The following is a 23,266-nucleotide window of genomic DNA, read 5'->3' as shown; positions in this document are numbered from 1 at the left end:
AGGAAAGGTTCCTCAAATGCTGGAATCGGTATTAAAGTTGCAGGTTTTATTACTGCCTGTGTGACATGTTTGAGATGTCTGGCAATATTCAACTACATCTTTGTGTAGTCCAGGCCAATGAAAATAGCTTTGTATTTCAGCCTGTATTGTCCTCACCCCGAAATGATCTCCAGGTGGTCGCTCATGTGTCACTCGCAGCACCTCCTTTCTACACCCAACAGGCAAAACAATTTGATGAATTTCTGTCCACGTCTGACCTGCTTCAGTGTGTGCTGATCTCCATATCCGCATTAAAACATCATTTGTTAAGTAATAACATACAGAAATGCATTCATTTTCTTTCTTGTTAAATATCTTTTGAGATAACTTTTTAACTCCTCATCTTTCTACTGTAAATCAATCGACTTAGCAGAGCTAAAAATACAGACAGATAGGTGGAGTTGTGGACAGTGAGGAGGGCTGTTGTCGGCTGCAGAGGGACTTAGATATGATGCAGAGCTGGGCTGAGGAGTGGCAGATGGAGTTCAACCCTGCCTAGTGTGAGGTTGTCCATTTTGGAAGGACAAATAAGAATGCGGAATACAGGGTTAATGGTAGGGTTCTTCGTCAGGTGGAGGAACAGAGGGATCTTGGGGTCTATGTACATAGATCTTTGAAGGTTGCCACTCAGGTGGATAGAGTTTGTAAGAAGGTCTATGGAGTATTATCGTTCATTAGCAGAGGGATTGAATTCAAGAGTCGTGAAGTGATGTTGCAACTGTACAGGACTTTGATTAGGTCACATTTGGAGTACTGTGTGCAGTTCTGGTCGCCTCACTTTAGGAAAGGTGTGGAAGCTTTGGAGAGGGTGCAGAGGAGATTTACCAGGATGTTGCCTGGAATGGAGAATAGGTCGTACGAGGATAGGTTGAGAGTGCTAGGCCTTTTCTCATTGGAACGGCGAAGGATGAGGGGTGACTTGATAGAGGTTTATAAGATGATCAGGGGAATAGATAGAGTAGACAGTCAAAAACTTTTTCCCCGGGTGCAACAGAGTGTTACAAGGGGACATAAATTTAAGGTGAAGGGTGGAAGGTATAGGGGAGATGGCAGGGGTGGGTTCTTTACCCAGAGACTGGTGCGGGCATGGAATGCGCTGCCCGTGGGATTGGTATCATTGGCGGAATCATAAGCTAGGACAAATGTTCGGCACAACATCGTGGGCCAAAGGGCCTGTTCTGTGCTGTATTGTTCTATGTTCTATGTCTCGGCTTGGACTGTAAGAAACCAGTGGATCCTTCAGTTTTGGTATGGACTGTCGGGTGTGAATACTTGAAAAGTGTTGCTCTGCAGGAATTCTGGTGCAGGAATTGAACCCTCAGTGTTGCTGCTGCTTTGTATCGCAAGCAAACTATCCAGCCAGCTGAGCTAACCAACTGCCAAGTATGATAGCAGGGCACTGGGAACCATTCTGATAATCAAACACCATCAACACGGTTTTGTGAAAGAGAAATTATGTTTAATCAATTTATTAGAGTTACATGCACTGTGGATAAATTGGAACTGGTGGATGTACTGCACTGAAATTAACAGGCATTTGAGAGTGTTAATGCTGAAAGATAAGCTCATACAATATAGAACATTACAGCGCAGTACAGGCCCTTCGGCCATCGATGCTGCACCGACCAGTGAAATGAATCTGAAGTCCATCTAGCCTACACTATTCCATTATCATTTGTGTATTTATCCAATGACCATTTAAATGCCCTTAAAGTTGACGAGTCTACTGTTACAGGCAAAACATCCAATACTACTCTCTGAGTAAAGAAACTATCTCTGACATCTGTCCTATACCGACCATCCCTCAGTTTAAAGCTATGTCCCCTCGTGCTAGCCATCGCCATCCGAGGAAAAAGGCTCTCACTGTCCACCCTATCTAACCCTCTGATTATCTTTATGTCTCTATTAAGTCACCTCTCAACCTTCTTCTCTCTAACGAAAACAGCCTCAAGTCCCTCAGACATTCCTCATAAGACCTTCCCTCCAGACCAGGCAACATCCTGGTAAATCTCCTCTGAACCCTTTCCAAAGCTTCCACATCCTTCCTATAATGCGGTGACCAGAACTGTACACAATACTCCAAGTGCGGCCGCACCAGAGTTTTGTACAGCTGCAGCATGATCTTATGGCTCCAGAACTCAGTCCCTCTATCAATAAAAGCTAAAATAATGTATGCTTTCTTAACAACCCTGTCAAACTGGATGGCAGCTTTCAGAGATCTATATACCTGGACACCATCTGCTCATCTACACTACCAAGAATCTTACCATTACCTCAGTACTCTGCATTCCTGTTGTTTCTTCCAAAGTGAACTACCTCAAACTTTTCCACATTAAACTCCATTTGTCACCTCTCAGCCCAGCTCTGCAGCTTACCTATGTCCCTCTGTAACCCTACAACATCCTTCAGCACTGTCCACAACTCTACTGACCTTAGTGTGATCTGCAAATTTACTAACCCATCCTTCTACGCCAGGTCGTTTATAACAATGACAAACAGCAGTGGCCCCAAAACAGGTCCTTGCTGTACCCCACTGGTAACTGAACTCCAGGATGATCATTTCCCATCAACCACCACCCTCTGTCGTCTTTCAGCTAGCCAATTTTTAATCCAAACTGCTAAGTCCCCCTCAATCCCTTGTCTCTGTATTTTGTGCAATAGCCTACCATGGGGAACCTTATCAAATGCCTTACTGAAATCCATATACACCACATCAATTGTTTTACCCTCATCCACCTGTTTGGTCACCTTCTCAAAGAACTCAATAAGGTTTGTGAGGCACCACCTACCCTTCACATAACTGTGTTGACTATCCCTCATCAACTTATTCCTCTCTCGATGATTAGAAATCCTATCTCTTATAACCTTTTCCAACACTTTACCCACAACCGAAGTAAGGCTCACTGGTCTGTAATTACCAGGGTTGTCTCTACTCCCCTCCTTGAACAAGGGAACCACATTTGCTATCCTCCAGTCTTCTGGCACTATTCCTGTAGACAATGATGACATAAAGATCCAAGCCAAAGGCTCAGCAATCTCCTTCCCGGCTTCCCAGAGAATCCGAGGATAAATCCCATCTGGCCCAGAGAGCTCATCTATTTTTCCACTTTCCAGAATTGCTAACCTCTCCTCCTGGTGAACCTTAGTCCCATCTGCTCTAGTAGCCTGTATCTCCGTATTCTCCTCGACAACATTGTCTTTTTCACGTGTGAATGCTGATGAAAAGTATTCATTTAGCGCTTCTCCTATCTCCTCTGACTCTGCACTCAAGTTCCTAATACTATCCTTGATTACCCCGAAACATACTCTCGTCATTCTTTTATTCCTGATATACCTATAGAAACCCGCAGGGTTTTCCTTGATCCTATTCGTCAATGACTTCTCATGACCCCTCCTGGCTCCTCTTAGCTCTCTCTTTAGGTCTTTCCTGGTCGGAACTGAGCCATCACATCCTGACATAAGCCTCCTCCTTCCTCTTGACAAAAGATTCAACTTCCTTAGTAAACCACAGCTCCCTTGCTCGACAGCTTCCTCCCTGCCTGACAGGTACATATCAAGGACACGCAGTAGCTGTTCCTTGAATATGCTCCACATTTCAATTGTGCCCATTCCCTGTAGTTTCCTTCCCCATCCTATGCATCCTAAATCCTATCTAGTTGCATTGAAATTGCCTTTCCCCCAGCTATAAGTCTGGCCCTACATTATATACCTATCCCTTTCCATCACTAAAATAAACATAACCGACTTGTGGTCACTATCACCAAAATGAGCACCTACCTCCAAATCTAACACCTGGCCTGGTTCATTCCCCAGTGCCAAATCCAATGTGGCCTCGCCCCTTGTTGACCTGTCTACATGCTGTGTCAGGAAACCCTCTTGCACACATTGGTCAAAAACTGATCCATCTAAAGCATTCAAACTACAGTATTCCCCATCAATATTTGGAAAGTTGAAGTCCCCCATAACAACTACCCTGTCACTTTCACTCCTATTGGAAATCATCTTTGCTATCCTTTCCTCGACATCCCTGGAACTATTCAGAGGCCTATAGAAAACTCCCAGCAGGGTGACCTCTCCTTTCCTGTTTCTAACCTCAGCCCATACTACCTCAGTAGACGAGTCCTCAAATATCCTATCTGCCACTGTAATACATTGACTAATAATGCCACCCCTCCCCCTCTTTTACCATCTTCTCTGTTCTTACTGAAACATCTAAACCCCAGAACCTGCAACAACCATTCCTGTCCCTGCTTTATTCATGTCTCTGAAATGGCCACAACATTAAAGTCCCAGGTACCACCCCATGCTGCACATTCACCCACCTTATTCCGGATGCTCCTGGCGTTGAAGTAGACACACTTCAAACCACCTTTCTGCTTGCTGGTGTACTCTTGCGACCTTGAAACCTTATTTCTTGAACCTTGAAGCCTCACTACTCTCAACCTCCTGTATAGTTGAATTATAATTTAGGTTCCCATCCCACTGCTGAATTAGTTTGAATCCTTCCAAAGAACATTAGCAAATTTTCCCCCAGGATATTGGTACCCCTCTGGTTCAGGTGAAGACCATCCTGTTTTTAGAGGTCCCACCTACCCCAGAAACAGCCCAAATTATGCAGGAATCCAAAACCCACCCTCCTACATCATCCCTGTAGCCACGTGTTCAACTCCTATCTCTCCCTATTCCTCGCTTCACTAGCACGTGGCACGGGCAACAAACCAGGGATAACAACTCTGTTTGTCCTGCTCCGAGCTTCCACCCAACTCCCTGAATTTCTGCCTTTAATCCCCATCTCTCTTCCTACCTATGTCGTTGGTGCCTGTGTGGACCACGACTTGTGTCTGCTCCCCCTCCCCCTTAAGGATCCTGAAAATACAATCAGAGACATCACAAACCCTGGCACCTGAGAGACAACCCACAATCGTGAGTCTGTCTCATTCCCACAGAACCTCCTATCTGTCTCCCTAACAATAGAGACTCCAGTATCTAATGCTCTGCTCCTCTTCCCCCTTCCCTTCTGAACAAAAGGGACAGACTCTGCCAGAGACCTGCAGTCTATGGCTTACCCCTGGTAAGTTGTCCCCGACAGTATCCAAAACGGTGTACTTGTTATTGAGGGGAACGGCCACAGGGGATCCCTGCACTGCCTGTCTGTTCCCTTTCTGTACCCTAACAGTAACCCATCTACCTTCTTTTAGCTGAGGTGTGACTACCTCCCTGTAACTCCTCTCAATAACCCCCCCATACCCCCTCTGCCTCCCGAATGATCTGAAGTTGATCCAGCTCCAGCTCCAGCTCCCTAACGGGGTTCTCAAGGAGCTGGAGTTGGGTGTACTTCCCACAGATGCAGTCAGCAGGAACCCTGTGGTGACCCTTACCTCCCACATCCTGCAGGAGGAACATGCAACTGGCCTAACCTCCATTCCCACTGTTCTAAAGTCCCAACGAGCCTGCTGAAAAACTAAAAAAAGGAAATAAGTCACCTTATCAATCCGGTGTACAGAATCTTTGTATTTGAAGGAGGAGGACGGGTGGGAGACACAATCCGAGGAGTGTTTGGGTAAATCAGCCGCCTAAATATAAAGCCTCACTTACCCAGCAGTCCCTTGTCTGCTCATGCTCAGTGTGTGTTTGCCTATATACCAGGTAAGTCTTTATATTATTCTAAATTTATCTTCCCATCAGGCCTCTGGTCCTGGCTGTCGCTTCCCCCATTCCAACTGCCGCCCGGAAAAAAAAAAATTTGAAAGGACGGTGATGATGTAGACAGTAGCGTGTTGGCAGTTAGGAGTGGGTGTGCCGCTGGTATCAGCTTTTCACAATTTGTATAAATGATTTGGATGAAGGAACCAAAGGTATGGCGAGTGATTTAATGATGAACAAAAATACTCAGCGAAGTAAGTTGTGATGAGGACATAAAGCTACAACAGGATATAGATTGGTTGTGAGAGTGGAAAAAAAAATGGCATAGGGAATATCCTGCCTGCAAATGTGAAATTGTCCATTTTAGCAGGAAAACCATGAAAAGCTGAGTATCTGTGTGAGGCACTGAGGTATTAGATCTTTGAGAGACAGAAGGAACTCTGTGTCCTTGTGCATGAATCATTAAAAAAAACTAGAATATGGATTGAGCAATTAGGGAAGCTAACAGTGTTCTCATTTGTGTTCGTTGAATTGAATATAAAATAAAGCAGTTATTCTTCAGTTATACAGAGCACTGATGAGACCACATCTGGAGTATTGTGTACAGTATTTACCATCAGGTCTCTGCACAGGGGTATTAAAGATCGAGGACCTGGACACACACAGTAGCCAATGCAAACTCGATACAACTTTTCAGTCTGCGATGGACAGGTTTTTGCTGCTAATGGTTTGCAGGTGGGCAGACAAACTTAAGATTCCGATCAGCCATGATCTCATCAAACGGTGACAGCAGGAGCTAAAGGGTCTGAATGGCTTCCCTTGTTCCAATGACTAGGGCTTTGGAGCATTGCTAGCTGCTGTTGGTATTTCACAGGGATACCCATTGGTCTTTAATGTGATTCAAAAGATCATCTCTTGAAAGTTAATTCAGCCATTGAGGGTACTTAAACTGCTGGACCAAGGTATGGGAGGAGATGAAAGGGTTGGCCAAGGTGATCATTTCAGATGAAGGGCTGCCCTCTCAGTTGTGTTTCAGGACCATGCTGATTGGCTGTGATTTACTGTTTGGATTATAGCCTTCATCACCACGGCCCAGCACAGCCCCAGGGAAACTACAGCGTCCGGTCAGGCTCCTCCCCCTTCAAACAAATGGTGCAGCAGCAGCCACAGCAATCACAACACAGTCCTCTCCGTACCTCCGGCACAAGGAGCAGCACCTGGACGTGACCGAGGACATCAACTCCAAGCATCTCCGTGCGGTATTTATGCTGATTTATAATATTTTACAAAGAGCTACTTTAGGGAACACAGAAGCACACTGAGAGTCTACCCAGCATCCAGTTAATATCCATGACCACACTGTGCCTCAGACAGTCACCATCCTGTCCCCCAATCAGAAGGCCAAGTCTATCCACCAATTTCATAAACAGGACAACAGAATCCAGGCCAAAACTCCCAGAATGCTACTGATTGAGTGTTGTGCTGTTGGAAACTTAGAAGAATACAGCGCAGTACAGGCCCTTCGGCCCTCGATGTTGCGCCGATCCAAGCCCACCTAACCATAGAACATAGAAGAATACAGCGCAGTACAGGCCCTGTGCTGAGGGAGCGCCGCACTGTCCGAGGGTCAATACTGAGGGAGCGTCACATTGTTGGAGAGTTAGTGCTGAGGGAGGGCCACATTGTGGGAGGGTCAGTGCTGAGGGAGTGCCGCGTTGTGGAAGGGTCAGTGCTGAGGGAGTGCCGCGTTGTGGGAGGGTCAGTGCTGAGGGAGTGCTGCGTTGTGGGAGGTCAGTGTTGAGGGAGTGCCGCGTTGTGGGAGGGTCAGTGCTGAGGGAGTGCTGCATTGTGGGAGGGTCAATGCTGAGGGAGTGCCACGTTATGGGAGGGTCAGTGCTGAGGGAGTGCCGCGTTGTGGGAGGGTCAGTGCTGAGGGAGTGCTGCGTTGTGGGAGGGTCAATGCTGAGGGAGTGCCGCGTTGTGGGAGGGTCAGTGCTGAGGGAGTGCCGCGTTGTGGGAGGTCAGTCTTGAGGGAGTGCCGCGTTGTGGGAGGGTCAGTGCTGAGGGAGTGCTGCGTTGTGGGAGGGTCAGTGCTGAGGGAGTGCTGCACTGTCAGAGGGTCAGTACAGAGGGAGTGCTGCATCTTTGGACAGTCAGTGCTGAGGGAACACTAAACAGAATTAGTTGCTGTAACTCTTATATTACAACAATGATTACAGTTTAAACTATTTACTTCACTTTCAAAATAATTTAAAGCTAAGATGCTATGGAAGTACTAGACTTTGTTTAACCTCTGCTCTAAGGAGAGTAATGCCAGCTTCTCCAGTCTCTTCAAAGATGTGCCGGTCAGGTGAATTGGCCATGCTAAATTGCCCATTGTGTTAGGTGCATTATAGGGTAGAAGAATGGCTCTGGGTGGGTTCCTCTTTGGAGGGTTGGTGTGGCCTCATTGGGCCAAATGTTTCCACACTGTAGGGAATCTAATCTAATCCTTGTTCACTGCTCCCATTCCAGTAAATCCCCTCCACACCCATGATTATCCCTGATAATCCTTCCTAAAGAGCGGAACCCAGGATTGGACATCATAGTGTCGTTGGAAGTGCTTGAGTGATTATTAATGGTTTGACACAATTTCCTTGCTGATGTATTATCTAGCCGTATTGATACTACATACTCTTTAACAGGCTCATTAATTTTTATGCCATTAGTGTCTCAGTTTCTGGACCATTTTAAAACTGTGACATTTGCTTTAAGTTGCTCATTCATTACTCTCCCTTAATGTAACAATTAACATTCCTCCATGTTAAACCGAATCTGTCAATATCCCTGACAGTTGACATCCTCCTAAATTTTATTCCTACCCTCTACATGGTTTGCTATGTTTCTGAGTTTATTGGATTAACATTGAGTAAAAACAGTTGGAAGATGTTCTGAATGAAGGGGAGCTGTTTTCCTGGCTGTGATTTGCTGCGTGGTTTTCTTTTTCTGGTAGCTGGACCGAGACTCTATCAGGAATTGGCACACCTTGGATTTTCCCTCTGGGATGTCTCCCTACCGTCTCCCAGTGATCAATAACTATGTAACCCCCGTCCCACCAGCAGCCCGCAAACGAGAGAAGAATGGATGCTTGAGGGGCAGGAGACTGCGGCCGACCACTGCTCCCAACGGCCCAGCCCACCTGCCAGCAAAGGTAAGGAGAAGGGCACTCTGACTGTGTGCAGGACGCCCTGCAGAGGACCACGCCATTTGACCTCATGGCTCCTTATGGTACTTCATCCACCTCATCACCATGTTCTGTGTCTTTCTCTATCCCACACACCATTAAATGTACTGAAACTATATCAATAAACTGATATTATTCACCTGGCCCATTCCCTTTAGGAGGGCGTTCCATGTTGTCCCCACTCTCCTTGCGTTGAGCTTCCTCCAGAACTCCTCACTGGATTTATGAGTAATTATTTTATATTTTTGGTCTTCTGATTTCCCCACAAGTGAAGTTGGGGCTGTCCCCCTTCCATATTCCCCTCCAACAGTAAAAGTACTGACGGATCACAACAGTTTTCAAGCCTCAAAATAGGGCCACAACAGGGGAAACATTTTGGAAGTACTGCTATCCAGGTTAGTTGGATTGGCCTCATTAAATTGCCTGTAGTATCCAGAAATGTGTAGGTTAGTTGGATCAGCCATGAGCAATGCAGGGTATCAGGATTAGGGTCGGGGGTTGTGTCTGGGTGGGATGTGCTTCGGAGGGTTCGTGTGGACTCAATAGGCCGAATGGCCTGCTTCCACGCTATAGGGCTCTCTGATTCTATCCATGATATGTGGTTGCTGGTGTTGGACTGGGGTGGGCAAAATCAGAAGTCATGCGACACCAGATTATAGTCCAACAGGTTTAGAATCATAGCGATGTACAGTACAGAAACAGACCATTCGGTCCAACTCATCTATCCTGACCAGATATCCTAACCCAATCTAGTCTCATTTGCTAGCATTTAACCCATATCCCTCTAAACCCTTCCTACTCATATACCCATCCAAATGCCTCTTAAATGTTGCAATTGTACCAGCTACCACCACATCCTCTGGCAGCTCGTTCCATACACGTACCATCCTCTGCGTGAAAAGGTTTCCCCTTAGGTCTCTTTTATATCTTTCCCCTCTCACCCTAAACCTATGCCCTCTAGTTCTGGACTCCCCCATCCCAGGGAAAAGACTTTGTCTATTTATCCTATTAATGCCCCTCACTATTTTATAAATCTCTGTAAGGTCACCCCTCAGCCTCCGACACTCCAGCCCCAGCCTATTCAGCCTCTCCCTATAGCTCAAACCCTCCAACCCTGGCAACATCCTTGTAAATCTTTTCTGAACCCTTTCAAGTGGGAGACCAGAACTGCATGCAGCATTCCAATTTATTTGAAATCACAAGCTTTCAGAGCTCTTCATTAGGTGAAGTGACCTTTGATGTCATGTGATTAATGATTCTATCCCTCCTCCGTGTCAATGCCCTTCATACTTGTTCAGTATTATCCTCAAAACTCATTTTCCACATCTGAGAATTACTCATGTTCAACTGGGCAAAAATATAGGAGCAGAATTTGGCCACTGACCCCATCCAATCTACTCCACCATACCATCGTGAGTGATACGTTTCTCAACCCCATTCTCCTGCCTTCTCCCCATATCCCTTGATCCCTTTGATATTCAAAAACCTATCTATCTCTGTCTTAAAGACACAAAGACTTCTCCTCCACGGCCCTCTGTGGCAGTGAGCTTCACAGATTAAGCACCCTCTTGTTGAAGAAATTCATAGGATCCCTACAATGCAGAAAGCGGCCATTTGGCCCATCGAGCCTGCACCAATCTTTTACACAGAGGGTGGTTCGTGTGTGGAATGAACTTCCTGAGGAAGTGGTGGATGTGGGTACAATTACAACATACAAAAGACATTTGGATAAGTACATGGATAGGAAAGATTTGGAAGGATATAAGCAGGTGGGGAACAGGAAGGTGGGGCTAGTTTAATTTGGCATTATGTTCAACGTTGGACCGAAGGGTCTGTTTCGGTGCTGTATGACTCTAAGACTAATTGGGTCTGTGGGCCAAGGAGTGGCAGATGGAGTTTAATTTAGATAAATGTGAAATGTTGCATTTTGATGAGACAGACCAGGGCAGGACTTGCACAGTAAACAGTAGGGCCGTGAGTGTGTCAAGCAGAGACCTTGGGGTTTGGGTACATAGCTCCTTGAAAGTGGCATCACAGGTAGACAGGATGGTGAAGAAGGCATCTAGTACACGTGCCTTCCTTGTTCTCAGACCATTGACGAAAGGAGTTGGGATATCATGTTGCAGCTATGTAGGATGGTAGTGAGGCTGCTTTTGGAATACCCTGTACAGTTCCAGTCACCCTGCTATAGGAAGGATATTTTTAAATTGGAGAGGGTGCAGAAAAAATTTATAAGGATATTTCTGGGATTAGAGGATTTGAATTATAAGGAGTGACTGAATAGGCCAGGTCTTTTTCATTGGCATGTAGGAGGTTGTGGAGTTATAAAATCGAGGGGCATAGATAAGATGAAGAGCAAAGATCTTTTTCCGAGAGTAGGGGAGTTCAAAACTAGGCATATTTTTAAGGAGAGAGGAGAAATATTTAAATAGGACATGAGGGGCTGCTTTTCCTAAGGAGAGTGGTTTGTCTGTGGAATGAACTTCCACAGGAAGTGTTGGATGCAGGTACATTTACAACATTTCAAAGACATTTGAACAGATACGTGAACAGGAATGGTTTAGAGGGAATTGGGCCAAACACAAGCCAATGGAACTAGTTTATTCTGGGAAACTTGGTCGGCGTGGATGGGTTGGACTGAAGGATCTGTTTCCATTCTGTATGACTCCATCATCTAAAGGCCTCTTGCATGTCTCAATTGAATCTGTCTCCATTACATTCCTAGACCGAGCATTCCAAACCACTTACTGTGTGAAAATGGTTTTCCTTGTATCACTGTTTCTTTTGCCAGAAACTGTTAAATCAGCATCATCTTGTTCTCGATCCTTTCACCCTGGACCCCTCACAACTTTGAACACTCCCTTCTCAACCCCTCCAGGGAGTAAACCCAACTTTGCCACTTGGTCTGCATGCTGAAGTTATTCCTTGGTCCATCCTTATAAATCTTTTCTGCTCTCTTTCAAATGTCTTCACATCCTTCAGTTCTGTGCATAGAACTGAACACAATACTCAGTTGAGGCCGAACTATGGTTTTATACAAGTTTATATACCTCCTCATTCTTGTGCTCTGTGCCCCTGTTAATAATGGACGCTGGAAGCTTTATTAACAGTCTTCTCATACCACCCTGTCACTGTTAATGATGTGTATACATAGCAATAGGTACTAGAAAAACTGAATGGCCTGAAGGTGGATAAATTACCTGGATCAGGTGGACTACACCCCAGAGTTCTAAGGGAGATAGCTGAAGAGATAGTGGTGGCGTTAGTGGTGATCTCTCAGGAATCACTAGAATCAGGGAGAGTCCTAGAGGACTTGAAAAATCACAAAGGGAATCAAAAAGGGAGTAAGGCAAAAGATGGGAAATGTGGGTAAGATCCTGGAATCTATTGAGAAGGAAAGGATTTCTGAGTACTTGGAAGTGTCTGGTGAAATAGGACAAAGTCAGCATGGTTTCATCAAGGGGAGGTCATACCTGACAATCTTTGAGGATGCAAAGAGCAGGTGAGACCAAGGAGAACCAATGAATATTATCTACCTGGACTTCCAGAAGGCCTTTGACAAGAGGCTACTGAGTAGGATAAGGGCCCATGGTGTCAGAGGCAAGGTGCTAGCATGGATCGAAGCTTGGCTGTCTGGCAGAAAGCAGAGAGTGGGGATAAAAGGGTCCTTCTTAGGATGGCAGCCGGTGACAAGTGGTGTTCCACAAGGGTCAGTGTTGGGACCACAACTTTTCACTTTATACATTAATGATCTGGATGAAGGAACTGGGTAAGTTTGCAGATGATACAAAGATAAGTAGAGGAATAGGTAGCATAGAGGAGGCGAGGAGACTGCAGAAGGATTTGGACAGGTTAGGAGAGTGAGCAAGGAAGTGGTGGATAGAGTACAGCATGGGAAAGTGTGAGGTCATGCACTTTGGCCGGAAGAATAGAGGCACAGACTATTTTCTAAATGGGGAGAAAATTCAGAAGTCTAAAGTGCAAAAAGATTTGGGAATTCTAGCCCAGGATTCTCTCAATGTAAACTGGCAGGTTGAGTCAGTAGTTAGGAAGGCAAAGGCAATGATGGCATTTATTTTGAAAAGACTTGAATATAAAGCAGGCGTGTACTTCTGAGGCTCTGTAAGGCTTTGGTCAGACCACATTTGGAGTATTATGTGTAGTTTTGGGCCCCATATCTCAGAAAGGATCTCAGGCTGGCCCTGAGCATGTTCAGAGAAAGTTCACGAGAATGGTCCCAGGAATGAAAAGCTTGAAATACGAGGAAGGTTTGAGGACTCTGGGTTTATACTCGATGGAGTTTAGAAGGATGGGTGGGGGGGGGGATCTAATTGAAGCTTACAGAATACTGAATGGCCTGGACAGAGTGGATGTTGGGAAGATGTTTCCATTGGTGGGAGAGGCTAGGACCTGAGGGCACAGCCTTAGAGTAAAGGGAATAGCTTGTGGAACGGAGGTAAGGAGAAACCTCTTCAGCCAGAGAGTGGGGAATCGATGGAATTCATTGCCAGTGAAGGCTGTGGAGGCCAGGTCATTGAGTATATTTAAGACTGAGATAGATTGGTCCCCTTGACAATCAAGTACTTATGGTTATGGGGAGAAAGTGAGAGAATGGGGTTGAGAAACATTTCAGCCATGATTGAATGGTGGAGCAGACTTGATGGGCTGAATGGCCTAATTTCTGCTCCTTTGCCTTTATGGTCTTATAAACATGCAGTCACCCCCTTTAAAATAGTATTCCTTGTTTAGTTTTATATTGATTTGCTCAGGTTCTTCCTCTCAAAATGTAGCATCTCTCACTTCCCTGAATTGAACTTCATCTGCCAGTTACCCACCCACTGAGCCAGCTTCCCTTGACATTCTGCACAGCCCTCTTGATAACTTTGTGTTTCTAAATTTCATATCATTCCCAGAGATAGAAATTGCGGCCTGTACACCAAAGTCTAGGTCATAAAAGTACATCAGAGAAAGTACCTTGACCCTTGGAGAATTCTACTAGAGGAGAAAGTGAGGTCTGCAGATGCTGGAGATCAAAGTTGAAACTTTATTGCTGGAACAGCACAGCAGGTCAGGCAGCATCCAGGGAACAGGAGATTCGACGTTTTGGGCACAGGCCCTTCTTCATTCCCGAATAAGGGCCTGTGCCCGAAACGTCGAATCTCCTGTTCCCTGGATGCTGCCTGACCTGCTGTGCTGTTCCAGCAATAAAGTTTCAACAGAATTCTACTAGAAACTGTCCTGCAGTCTGAGAAACATCCATTATTCACTGTTGAACCACTCCCTGTTTCCCACCACCAGCCAATTTCACATCCATTTTGCTAATGTCCCTTTCATTCCATGAGCTATAAACTTTCTCACAATTGGTAATTTCCCAGTGTTACTCTTTTACTGTGGTTGTTGATTAAGCTAAAGTCATAGGTACCACCCTAACTGATTGGCAGTAATGGTGGTGCTGATCTTCATTCTGCAGTTTAAATCCTAGTTATTGTTGTAGGAGATTCCAAAGTCACACCGAGCTGTCTCACACAGCAATGTCTTGGTCACGATGGTTTACCGTGGGAAACACTTACATCTCTCGTATGACCAGGCAGAGGCCAGGGATGAGGTCAAGGTTCACCAACAGCACTGCGGCGGCGAAAACCTGTGCGTCTACAAAGGGAAGCTTCTCGAAGCAGGTGAATTAGAAAAAAGCATTCTTCTATCGTGTCCATCTTCATTTCATTTTCAGTATTGAAGCTTGGAAAAGGAAAATTCTTGACAATCAGTTTTGGTCAAAACTTTTACTAAAACCAAGGCAGAAAGGCTGCACTATCTCTGCTGTCCCACTATTCCCCAGCACGCAATGTAAAACAAAAATACTCTCATCTAGTTACCAAGATGACTAATCCAGACCTTACCAATCTCCAGTTTTAAATAAAATAAATCTATCAGCCAATTTTCATCATGAGGACAATTGTGTTGAGAATGCAAAAAAAACTTATTCAATAAAGGATCAAGAATTGGTTAATGTGCCCCAGACAGTAATATGGAAGTATAAATGCTTATTATTAGGATATACAGATATACTCTCCTCAGAAAAACAGAACAAGAAACTGATTACCCTGCGAAGATGGGCTTTCAGAGGAAAAGCGTTTTGGCCAATGACTTATCCTTGAAAGGAAAAGGATACACAGAAATCCACTCCCTTTAGCTGATGCTTTCTATATCATGGGTGATGTGGTGGCCCAGTAGTTAACACTGCTGCCTCACAGCGCCAGAGACCCGGGTTCAATTCCCGCCTCAGGCGACTGACTGTGTGGAGTTTGCACATTCTCCCCGTGTCTGCGTGGGTTTCCTCCGGGTGCTCCGGTTTCCTCCCACAGTCCAAAGATGTGCAGGTCAGGTGAATTGGCCATGCTAAATTGCCCGTAGTGTTAGGTAAGGAGTAAATGTAGGGGTATGGGTGGGTTGCGCCTCGGCGGGGCGGTGTGGACTTGTTGGGCCAAAGGGCCTGTTTCCACACTATAAGTAATCTAAAATCTAAGATCCGGTGTAGTCTTTTCCCAAGGGTGTTGCTGTGAAGATCCAGCACATGTATTTGTTACTGATCACGTAGAGTTGTCTCTGACAGCTTACAGACATAGCTTACTCGGGAAATGCAGGCTTGTAACGTTCCACCAATCACTGTTTCAAATGAACAAACAGGTTTTAATCTGAATTGATGCAAAGGGACTTTTTACGGCGATGGATGTGATCAGCCAATCATAGCAAGCTTTCCTGAGAGGCAACTTGTTCTTAGCAGGCCTCTCTCCAGCTGCACCAGATAAAACAAGAACTTCTCCAACCCAACTGTAGTTCAAAACAAACCCAGTAGGGTGTACAACACAGCAGCAAGCAGTTATTGTGGACGTTCTAAGAAGTCTTTTTTTTTAAAAAGAAAGTATCTCCAGTGTTCGCAATGAACTTTTTCTTCAAAATAAACTACTCCAGATATAAAGGCAAGGACTGATTAGGGATTGTCGGCATGGCTTTGTGCATGGGAGATCTTGTCTCATGAACTTGATTGAGTTTTTTAAAGAAGTAACAAAGAGGGCAGAGAGGTGGAGGTGTTCTATATGGACTTCAGTAAAGCGTTTGACAAGGTTCCTCATGATAGACTGGTTAGCAAGGTTAGATCTCATGGAGTACAGAGAGAACTAACCATTTGGATACAGAACTGTCTCGAAGGTAGAAGAGGGTGGTGGTGGTGGGTTGCTTTTCAGGCTGGAGCCCTGTGAGCAATGGTGTGCAACAAGGATCGGTGCTGGGTCTACTACTGTTCCTCATTTGTGTAAATGATTTGGATGTGAACATCGGAGATACAGTTGTAAGTTTGCACGTGACACCAAAATTGGACATGGACAGCAAAGAAGGTTACCTCAGATTACAAAGGGATCTTGATCAGAGGGGCCAGTGGGTTGAGGAGTGGCAGATGGAGTTTAATATGGATAAATGTGAGGTGCTGCATTTTGGAAAAGCAAATCAGAGCAGGACTAACTCACTAATGGTAAGGTCCTAGGGAGTGTTGCTGAACAAAAAGACCTTGGAGTGCAGGTTCATAGCTCCTTGAAAGAAGAGTCGCCGGTAGATAGGATAGTGAAGAAGGCGTTTGGTATGCTTTCCTTTATTGGTCAGAATATTGAGTACAGGAGTTGGGAGGTCACATTGCAGCTGTACAGGACATTGATGAGACCACTTTTGGAATATTGTGTGCATTTCTGGTCTCCTTGCTAACGGAAGGATGTTGTGAAACTTGAAAGGGTTCAGAAAAGATTTACAAGGATGTTGCCAGGGTTGGAGGATTTGAGCTATAGGGAGAGGCTGAACAGGCTGGGGCTGTTTTCCCTGGAGCGTCGGAGGCTGAGGGGTGACATTTTAGAGGTTAACAAAATTATGAGGGGCATGGATAGGATAAATAGGCAAAGTCTTTTCCCTGGGATGGGGGAGTCCAGACCTAGAGGACATAGGTTTAGGGTGAGAGGGTAAAGATATAAAAGAGACCTAAGGGGCAACGTTTTCACATGGTACGTGTATGGAATGAGCTGCCAGAGGAAGTGGTGGAGGCTGGTACAATTGCAACATTTAAAAGGCATTTGGACGGGTATATGAATAGGAAGGGTTTGGAGGGATATGGGCTGGGTGTTGGCAGGTGGGACTAGATTGGGGTGGGATATCGGGTTGGCATGGACGGGTTGGACCGAAGGGTCTGTTTCCATGCTGTACATCTCTAGGACTGTATATGTCTACAAAACCTGAAATGAAATCCTGTCTTCACAATCCTTCAAGATGTGAGTTCTATCAGCAATATTAAATCTCAATATAGACCTTGGAGAGGTTTGCGGAAGCGATTTACTGGAATGGGAGTGGAGTTGAGGGACTTCAGTGGAGAGATAGAAGAACCTGGGATTGTCCTGCATTTCCATTGTGCCTGTCACATCCACAGAAAGGGTTTACAGTCAATAAAGGACTTTTGAAGTGTAGTCGCTTTAATGTGGATAATGCAGCAATGCACAGCAGTCACTCCCGCACAGAAGGGGTGTGCTGATGGCATGGTGATAATCTCACTGGGGACTGGTCATCGAGAGGTTTGGCCAGTTCAGTCCTGATGAAGGGCTTTTGCCTGAAATGTTGATTTTCCTGCTCCTCGGATGCTGCCTGACCTGCTGTACTTTTCCAGCACCACTGTAATCTAGACTCTGATTTCCAGCATCTGCAGTCCTCACTTTTCCTTGGCCAGTTCAAATTCTACCATGGCAGCTGGTAGAATATGAAATTAATGAATAAATCTGGAATTGAAAGCTAGTGTCAGTATTGGTGGCAATGTCAATGATCATTGTTAGAAGAACCTGTTGTGGTTCACTCAGAGAGGGTGAATCTGGCCCATATGACTCCAGTCCTAAAGCACAAGCTGGTTAACTCTTAACTACCCTCTGAGGTGACTCAGCAAGTTTAAAGGCAATTTGGGATATCAGTGACTCCCATAACCCATGAAACAATAAAGAAAACAAAGTTTAATAACAATAAGGGTGATAGATTTAGTGATGGCGATCGATAAATATCAATAATTATTTGATGATAAATATTTGTCCCTCGATACAAGGAAGACTTCGTGGAGCTATTCAAAATCACAAAGTTTTGATCAGATAAATCAGGGGCAGGAGAGTGAGGGAGCAGCGGGAGACAGATTGAAGTGAATCAGGAAAAGCCCCAGACAGGGAGGTGATTGTTTTACAGTCACTTGTTGGGATCTGGAAGGTGCAGGCTGAAATGTGGAAGCAGATTCAATAATAGCTTTCAAAACAGAAATGTTTCAACACATAAAGTGCAAATCTGGGCAATGGGAAAAGAACAGGAAATGAAACTATTGGTAGGTTTTTACAAAGAACCCCACAAACACGTGGGCTTAAATGACCTCCTCCTATGCTGCAAGATTTTCTGATTCTAAGAATTTGGCCAAACAGTTGCTTGGATCTCTTCTGTGTCTTGCGTGAACTTGCAATGGATATCCACATTGGTTAGACTGTAGATTGGAGGCTAAGAAACAGGAAAAGGAGGCTATTCAGCCCTTCAGTCAAGTTGTGACTCATCTGTCCTCATTTGTATTCACCCATTTGAGCTCCTTTTTCTGTTTGTTATTGGGATTTGGGAGTCAGTGGCAAGGCCAGCGTGTGTTGCCCATCCCTGCTTGCCCGAACACTGAATGTCTTATTCACTCATTTCAGAGGGCAGGTAAGGGTCAACCACATTGCTATGGAGCTGGAGTCACAAGTAGGTCAGACCAGGTAAGGGTGGCAGATTTCCATTCCTAAAAAACGTAATGAACCTGATCGGCTTTAAAATCAGAAATGATGATATTATGATCATCTGTGAGACTAGCTTTCAATTCCACATTTATTAATTCCATTCAAGTTCCACCAGATGCTGGGGTGGGATTTGAATTCATGTCCCTAGAATTTTAACCTGGACCTCTGAATTACCAATCCAGTGATATCCCCTTCCATATTCCCATTACCACTTTGTGTAATGAAGTGCTTCCTGGCATCACCCCTTGAACAGCCTGACTCTTATTCGGAGTTCTGCCTGTAGTGACTGGAACCTTGCTTGGTCAATCAGGGAGCCCTGGATAACAGATAGAAATAGGAGATCAGAGTCTCCTCACTTTGGGGGAGTGATTCTGAGCTGGCTGGCCACAGCCAATCTACTGTGTACATGTAGATAAAGGGTGACTCAGTGACAGGATACCAGCCTCCGTGCACTTATTCCAATGCCCCTTGTACTCGGCTCCCTCACCGGGGGGAAACATAGCTGCAAATGTTGGAACGGGCTGAATGGCCTCCTTCTGTTGCTCAGATCCAATGTTATTCGATTAAACTCTGTTAGATGTTCTGTTTTATATGATAATAGCTGTGCGAATGTTTTAAAACTTGGTCCTCTGTTGGTTTCCAGAGAAATTCCAGTTTGTGTCCCGCCGACACTTGGGTTTCCCCTTCAGCCTGACCTTCTTCCTGAACGGCATCCAAGTGAACCGCCTGAGCTCCTGCTGCGAGTATAAGCACCGCAAGGGCTCCCGGCTTGGCGGCAAGCAAGCCTACTTTGCTTTTGTGGATTTGGACGGGGCATCCCCATGTTACAGGTAGGGTAAGATCCCATCTTGGTAACACATCCCCCTCCAAAGTCTCTCTGCACGGAGACATTGGGTGCTGTAATGTTATCAGAAATGGATCACTTTGAAGTGTAGTCCCTGTTGTGATACACGGTGCAGCAGTGGTCATTTTGTGACTGGACATCCAGCCCCATCACGCTAAAGAACAGCTCTGATATAAATAGTACACCTAAATAATTGTTGCCATATTATGACCGGAAGGTAAATAATAAGCCCCTTGAGCCATATGTAGAGTCATACTGTACAGAAATCTACAGCAACAAAATTACAACATTTCACCAAAAGACAACGCAAGCAGAGTCTTTGAATATTTTAAATGTGTTGGTGGACAGATTCTTGCCAGGGGTGGTGGAGTGTTGTGGAATGGTAGAGAAGATTATCAGGGGTGGGCAGGAATGTAGTTGATTAATGAGCCAGGATCTTCTTGACTGGAAGGGCCAGCCTTGCTGCTCCTAATTTGTGTTCATATCAAGCCTTACCCACCGTTCATAAGGAACTACTTCCTGAAAGCCCGTAAGCAGGAGGCTAAATATTAAAATTGGAGCCAACTGTTTAGGGCTGATGTCAAGAAGCACTTATTCCCCTAAAGAGAAGTAGAATTTTGGAATTCTGTTCCCGCAGAAAGCGTTTGTATTTCCCAGATAACTACCCGAGTCTTTCTGTCCCGTCTCTTCTGTCAGGTGTATTATCGCCATGGGTTTGGATAAGAAACCCACACCACCTTCGAAAAGGGTGAAGGAAGAAGTGGTGAAGGAAGTGGAGAAAGAAAAGTGGGAGCTGACGGAAGACAGAGACAAGTTAACTGTAGTGAATGCCAGTGGGGAGACCAGTCAGGAAGAAGCAATGACGGCTGAATCTTCAGTTGAAGAGGAGAGAATGCATGAAGGTCAAAGTTCACCAGCCAGGACCCAAGACGGAAGTTCCAAGGAGGGTTAGTCTCAATGATGTAGTTGTTTCAGGAATGTTTCATACCAGTGAACAGTGTGTATTAATGGAAAGATTCTTGGGTTAATTAACAGTCTTGTACACTGCGACATGAACAAATCTCTCAAAACCAACTTGTAGCATCAGAGCTCGAAAGTGGTAAGATCTCCCGCATTCCCACATCGACAGCCCATTGTGTCTGTGCCATTCTTTTAAAGGACTGTCTAATTAATCTAGCCCTCCACTGTTTCCCCACAGCCTCCAAACTTGACTATTTCCAATATTTCTCCAATTCCCCTTTGAAAGTTATGATTGGATCTGCTGTCACTGCCCTTTCAGGCAGCAAGTTCCAGATCCCAGCAACTCATTTTTACAAAAAACCCCTCAGTCTTTACTGACTCCGTTCAATCTGTGTCCTTCTGGTCACTGACCTCCTGTCCCTCTCTTCATGATTTTGAACACCTCAATTAAACCTCCCGGAACCTTCTCTGCTTTAAGAAGAACAATCCCAACTTCTCCCAGTCTGTCCACATTCACTGAAGATCCTCATCCCTGCTCCCATTCCAGTGAATTTCCTGGGACACTATCCATGTTCTTGACGTCCTTCCTAAAGAATAATGAGTAGATATAATTGTCTAGCTGAGGGTCTCAGCAGTGATTTGTAAAAGGTAAAGTACTTGCTTGATTTTATACTCTGTGTACCTCTCTATGTAAAGCCCAGTGTCCTGTGCAGCCATAGATGAATGAGATTGGAGTTTTTTCCAATTGCAACAAAAGAAGACATTATGGGGAGCAGGTAGCAGTCTTTAAAATAATATTTGACAGTGTAGTTATGGAGAAAATGTTTTCATTTGTAGGAGAATGGACATAAAATAACTAATTAAAATCCAATAGGGGATAAGTAGCCTGCCTGACTCTAAGACCAGAAGATAAAGGAGCAGAATGAGGCCGTTTGGCCCATCAGGTCTGCTCTGCCATTCCATCATGCTCCTCAATCCCATTCTTCAGTAACCCTTCACAATCAAGAGCTTATTGATCTCTGTCTTGAACACAGTCAGTGACCTGTCCTCCACAGCCCCGATGGAAGTGAGTTCCACAGATTCACCCCACTTGGCTGAAAAACTTCCGCCTCATCTTTATTTGAATTAGAATTAGAATTGCTACGGTGTGGAAACAGGCCCTTCGGCCTAACAGCTCTACACCGCCCCACCCAGTCCCATTGCCCTACATTTCCCCTGACTAATACACCTGACCTACACAACCCTGAACACTGAGGGCAATTTACCATGGCCAGTTCACCTGACCTGCACATCTTTAGACTGTGGGAGGAAACTGGACCACCCGGAGGAAACCCACGCAGACACGGGGAGAATGTGCAAACAGACAGACAGTCGCCCGAGGCTGGAATCGAACCCAGGTCCCTGGTGCTGTGAGGCAGCAGTACTGGCCGCTGTGCTGTCCCTCTGTTCTAACAGGTCACCCCCTCACTCTGAGATTGTGTCCTTGTGTCCTAGTCTCTCCTGCTAATGGAAACATCTCTACATCTACTCTATCCAGGCTGTCAGTATTCTCAAAGTTTAGGGTGTAGGTTTGCTCGCTGGGCTATAGGTTTGATATCCAGACGTTTCATTACCTGGCTAGGTAACATCATCAGTGGTGACCTCCAAGTGAAGCGAAGCTGTTGTCTCCTGCTTTCTTTTTATATCTTTCTCCTGGATGGGGTTCCTGGGGTTTGTGGTGATGTCATTTCCTGTTCGTTTTCTGAGGGGTTGATAGATGGTATCTAGATCTATGTGTTTGTTTATGGCGTTGTGGTTGGAGTGCCAGGCCTCTAGGAATTCTCTGGCATGTCTTTACTTAGCCTGATCCAGGATAGATGTGTTGTCCCAGTCGAAATGGTGGTTTTTTTTCATCAGTGTGTAGGACTGCGAGGGAGAGAGGGTCGTGAATTTTGTGGCTAGCTGGTGTTCATGTATCCTGGTGGCTAACTTTCTTCCTGTTTGTCCTTCATAGTGTTTGTGGCAGTCCTTGCATGGAATTTTGTAGATGACATTGGTTTTGTCCATGGGTTGTACTGGGTCTTTTAAGTTTGTTAGTTTTTGTTTGAGAGTGTTGGTGGGTTTGTGTGCTACTAGGATTCCGAGGGGTCTTAGTCGTCTGGCTGTCATTTCTGTCACAGACATCAACACCTATCAACAGGTGGTGCTAGACCCGACCCCACAACTAGGAAACAAGATTACACAATTCCGGACAATTAAACAAGACGGAATTCCAGAAAATGAAACCAGACGGGACCAACACCCCACGATTCTATGGACTACCAAAAATCCATAAACCAGGAGCCCCCCCTCAGACCTATAGTCCCACTACCCGGAACACAAACTTACAGACTGGCCAAAGAACTACACGCAAGGCTGAAATACCTACTAAAAGAGTCACAGCACTCCATCCACTCCACCCAGGAATTCCTAAAAATCATCAAAAACACCAAAATAGAGGAAGACGAAGCAATGATCTCATTCGACGTAACAGCACTGTTCACCTCCATCAACATCGACCTGGCAAAGGAAACACTTACCACACTTTTAGAAGAGGAGACCATCACACACACACACACATCAACCACCATCAATCACATTACCAACGAAAACATCATGAAGCTAGTGGACCTGTGCCTCACCACCACTTCACTTTCAACAACATAGCCTACAAACAAACCAACGGCACACCCATGGGATCTCCGCTATCAGGATTCA

General features: G+C 45.2%; 1 protein-coding gene across 1 annotated transcript in view; it reads left to right on the top strand.

The window, feature by feature from the left end:
• The window catches only part of erich3 (glutamate-rich 3), a 101,307-nt gene that overhangs the window by 33,152 nt on the left and 44,889 nt on the right, over nt 1-23,266 (top strand). Inside the window, exons 6-10 of the mRNA XM_043700061.1 lie at nt 6,759-6,941; nt 8,675-8,872; nt 14,400-14,580; nt 19,370-19,556; nt 20,267-20,517. Coding sequence (XP_043555996.1) covers nt 6,759-6,941; nt 8,675-8,872; nt 14,400-14,580; nt 19,370-19,556; nt 20,267-20,517 — 1,000 coding nt within the window. The remainder of the gene's footprint in view (nt 1-6,758; nt 6,942-8,674; nt 8,873-14,399; nt 14,581-19,369; nt 19,557-20,266; nt 20,518-23,266) is intronic.

This window comes from Chiloscyllium plagiosum, chromosome 11 (assembly GCF_004010195.1).
Source record: "Chiloscyllium plagiosum isolate BGI_BamShark_2017 chromosome 11, ASM401019v2, whole genome shotgun sequence".
Taxonomy (NCBI): domain Eukaryota; kingdom Metazoa; phylum Chordata; class Chondrichthyes; order Orectolobiformes; family Hemiscylliidae; genus Chiloscyllium; species Chiloscyllium plagiosum.
The sequence above is the reverse complement of the archived record's forward strand: the minus strand, read 5'-3'. Positions and strand labels throughout refer to the sequence as shown.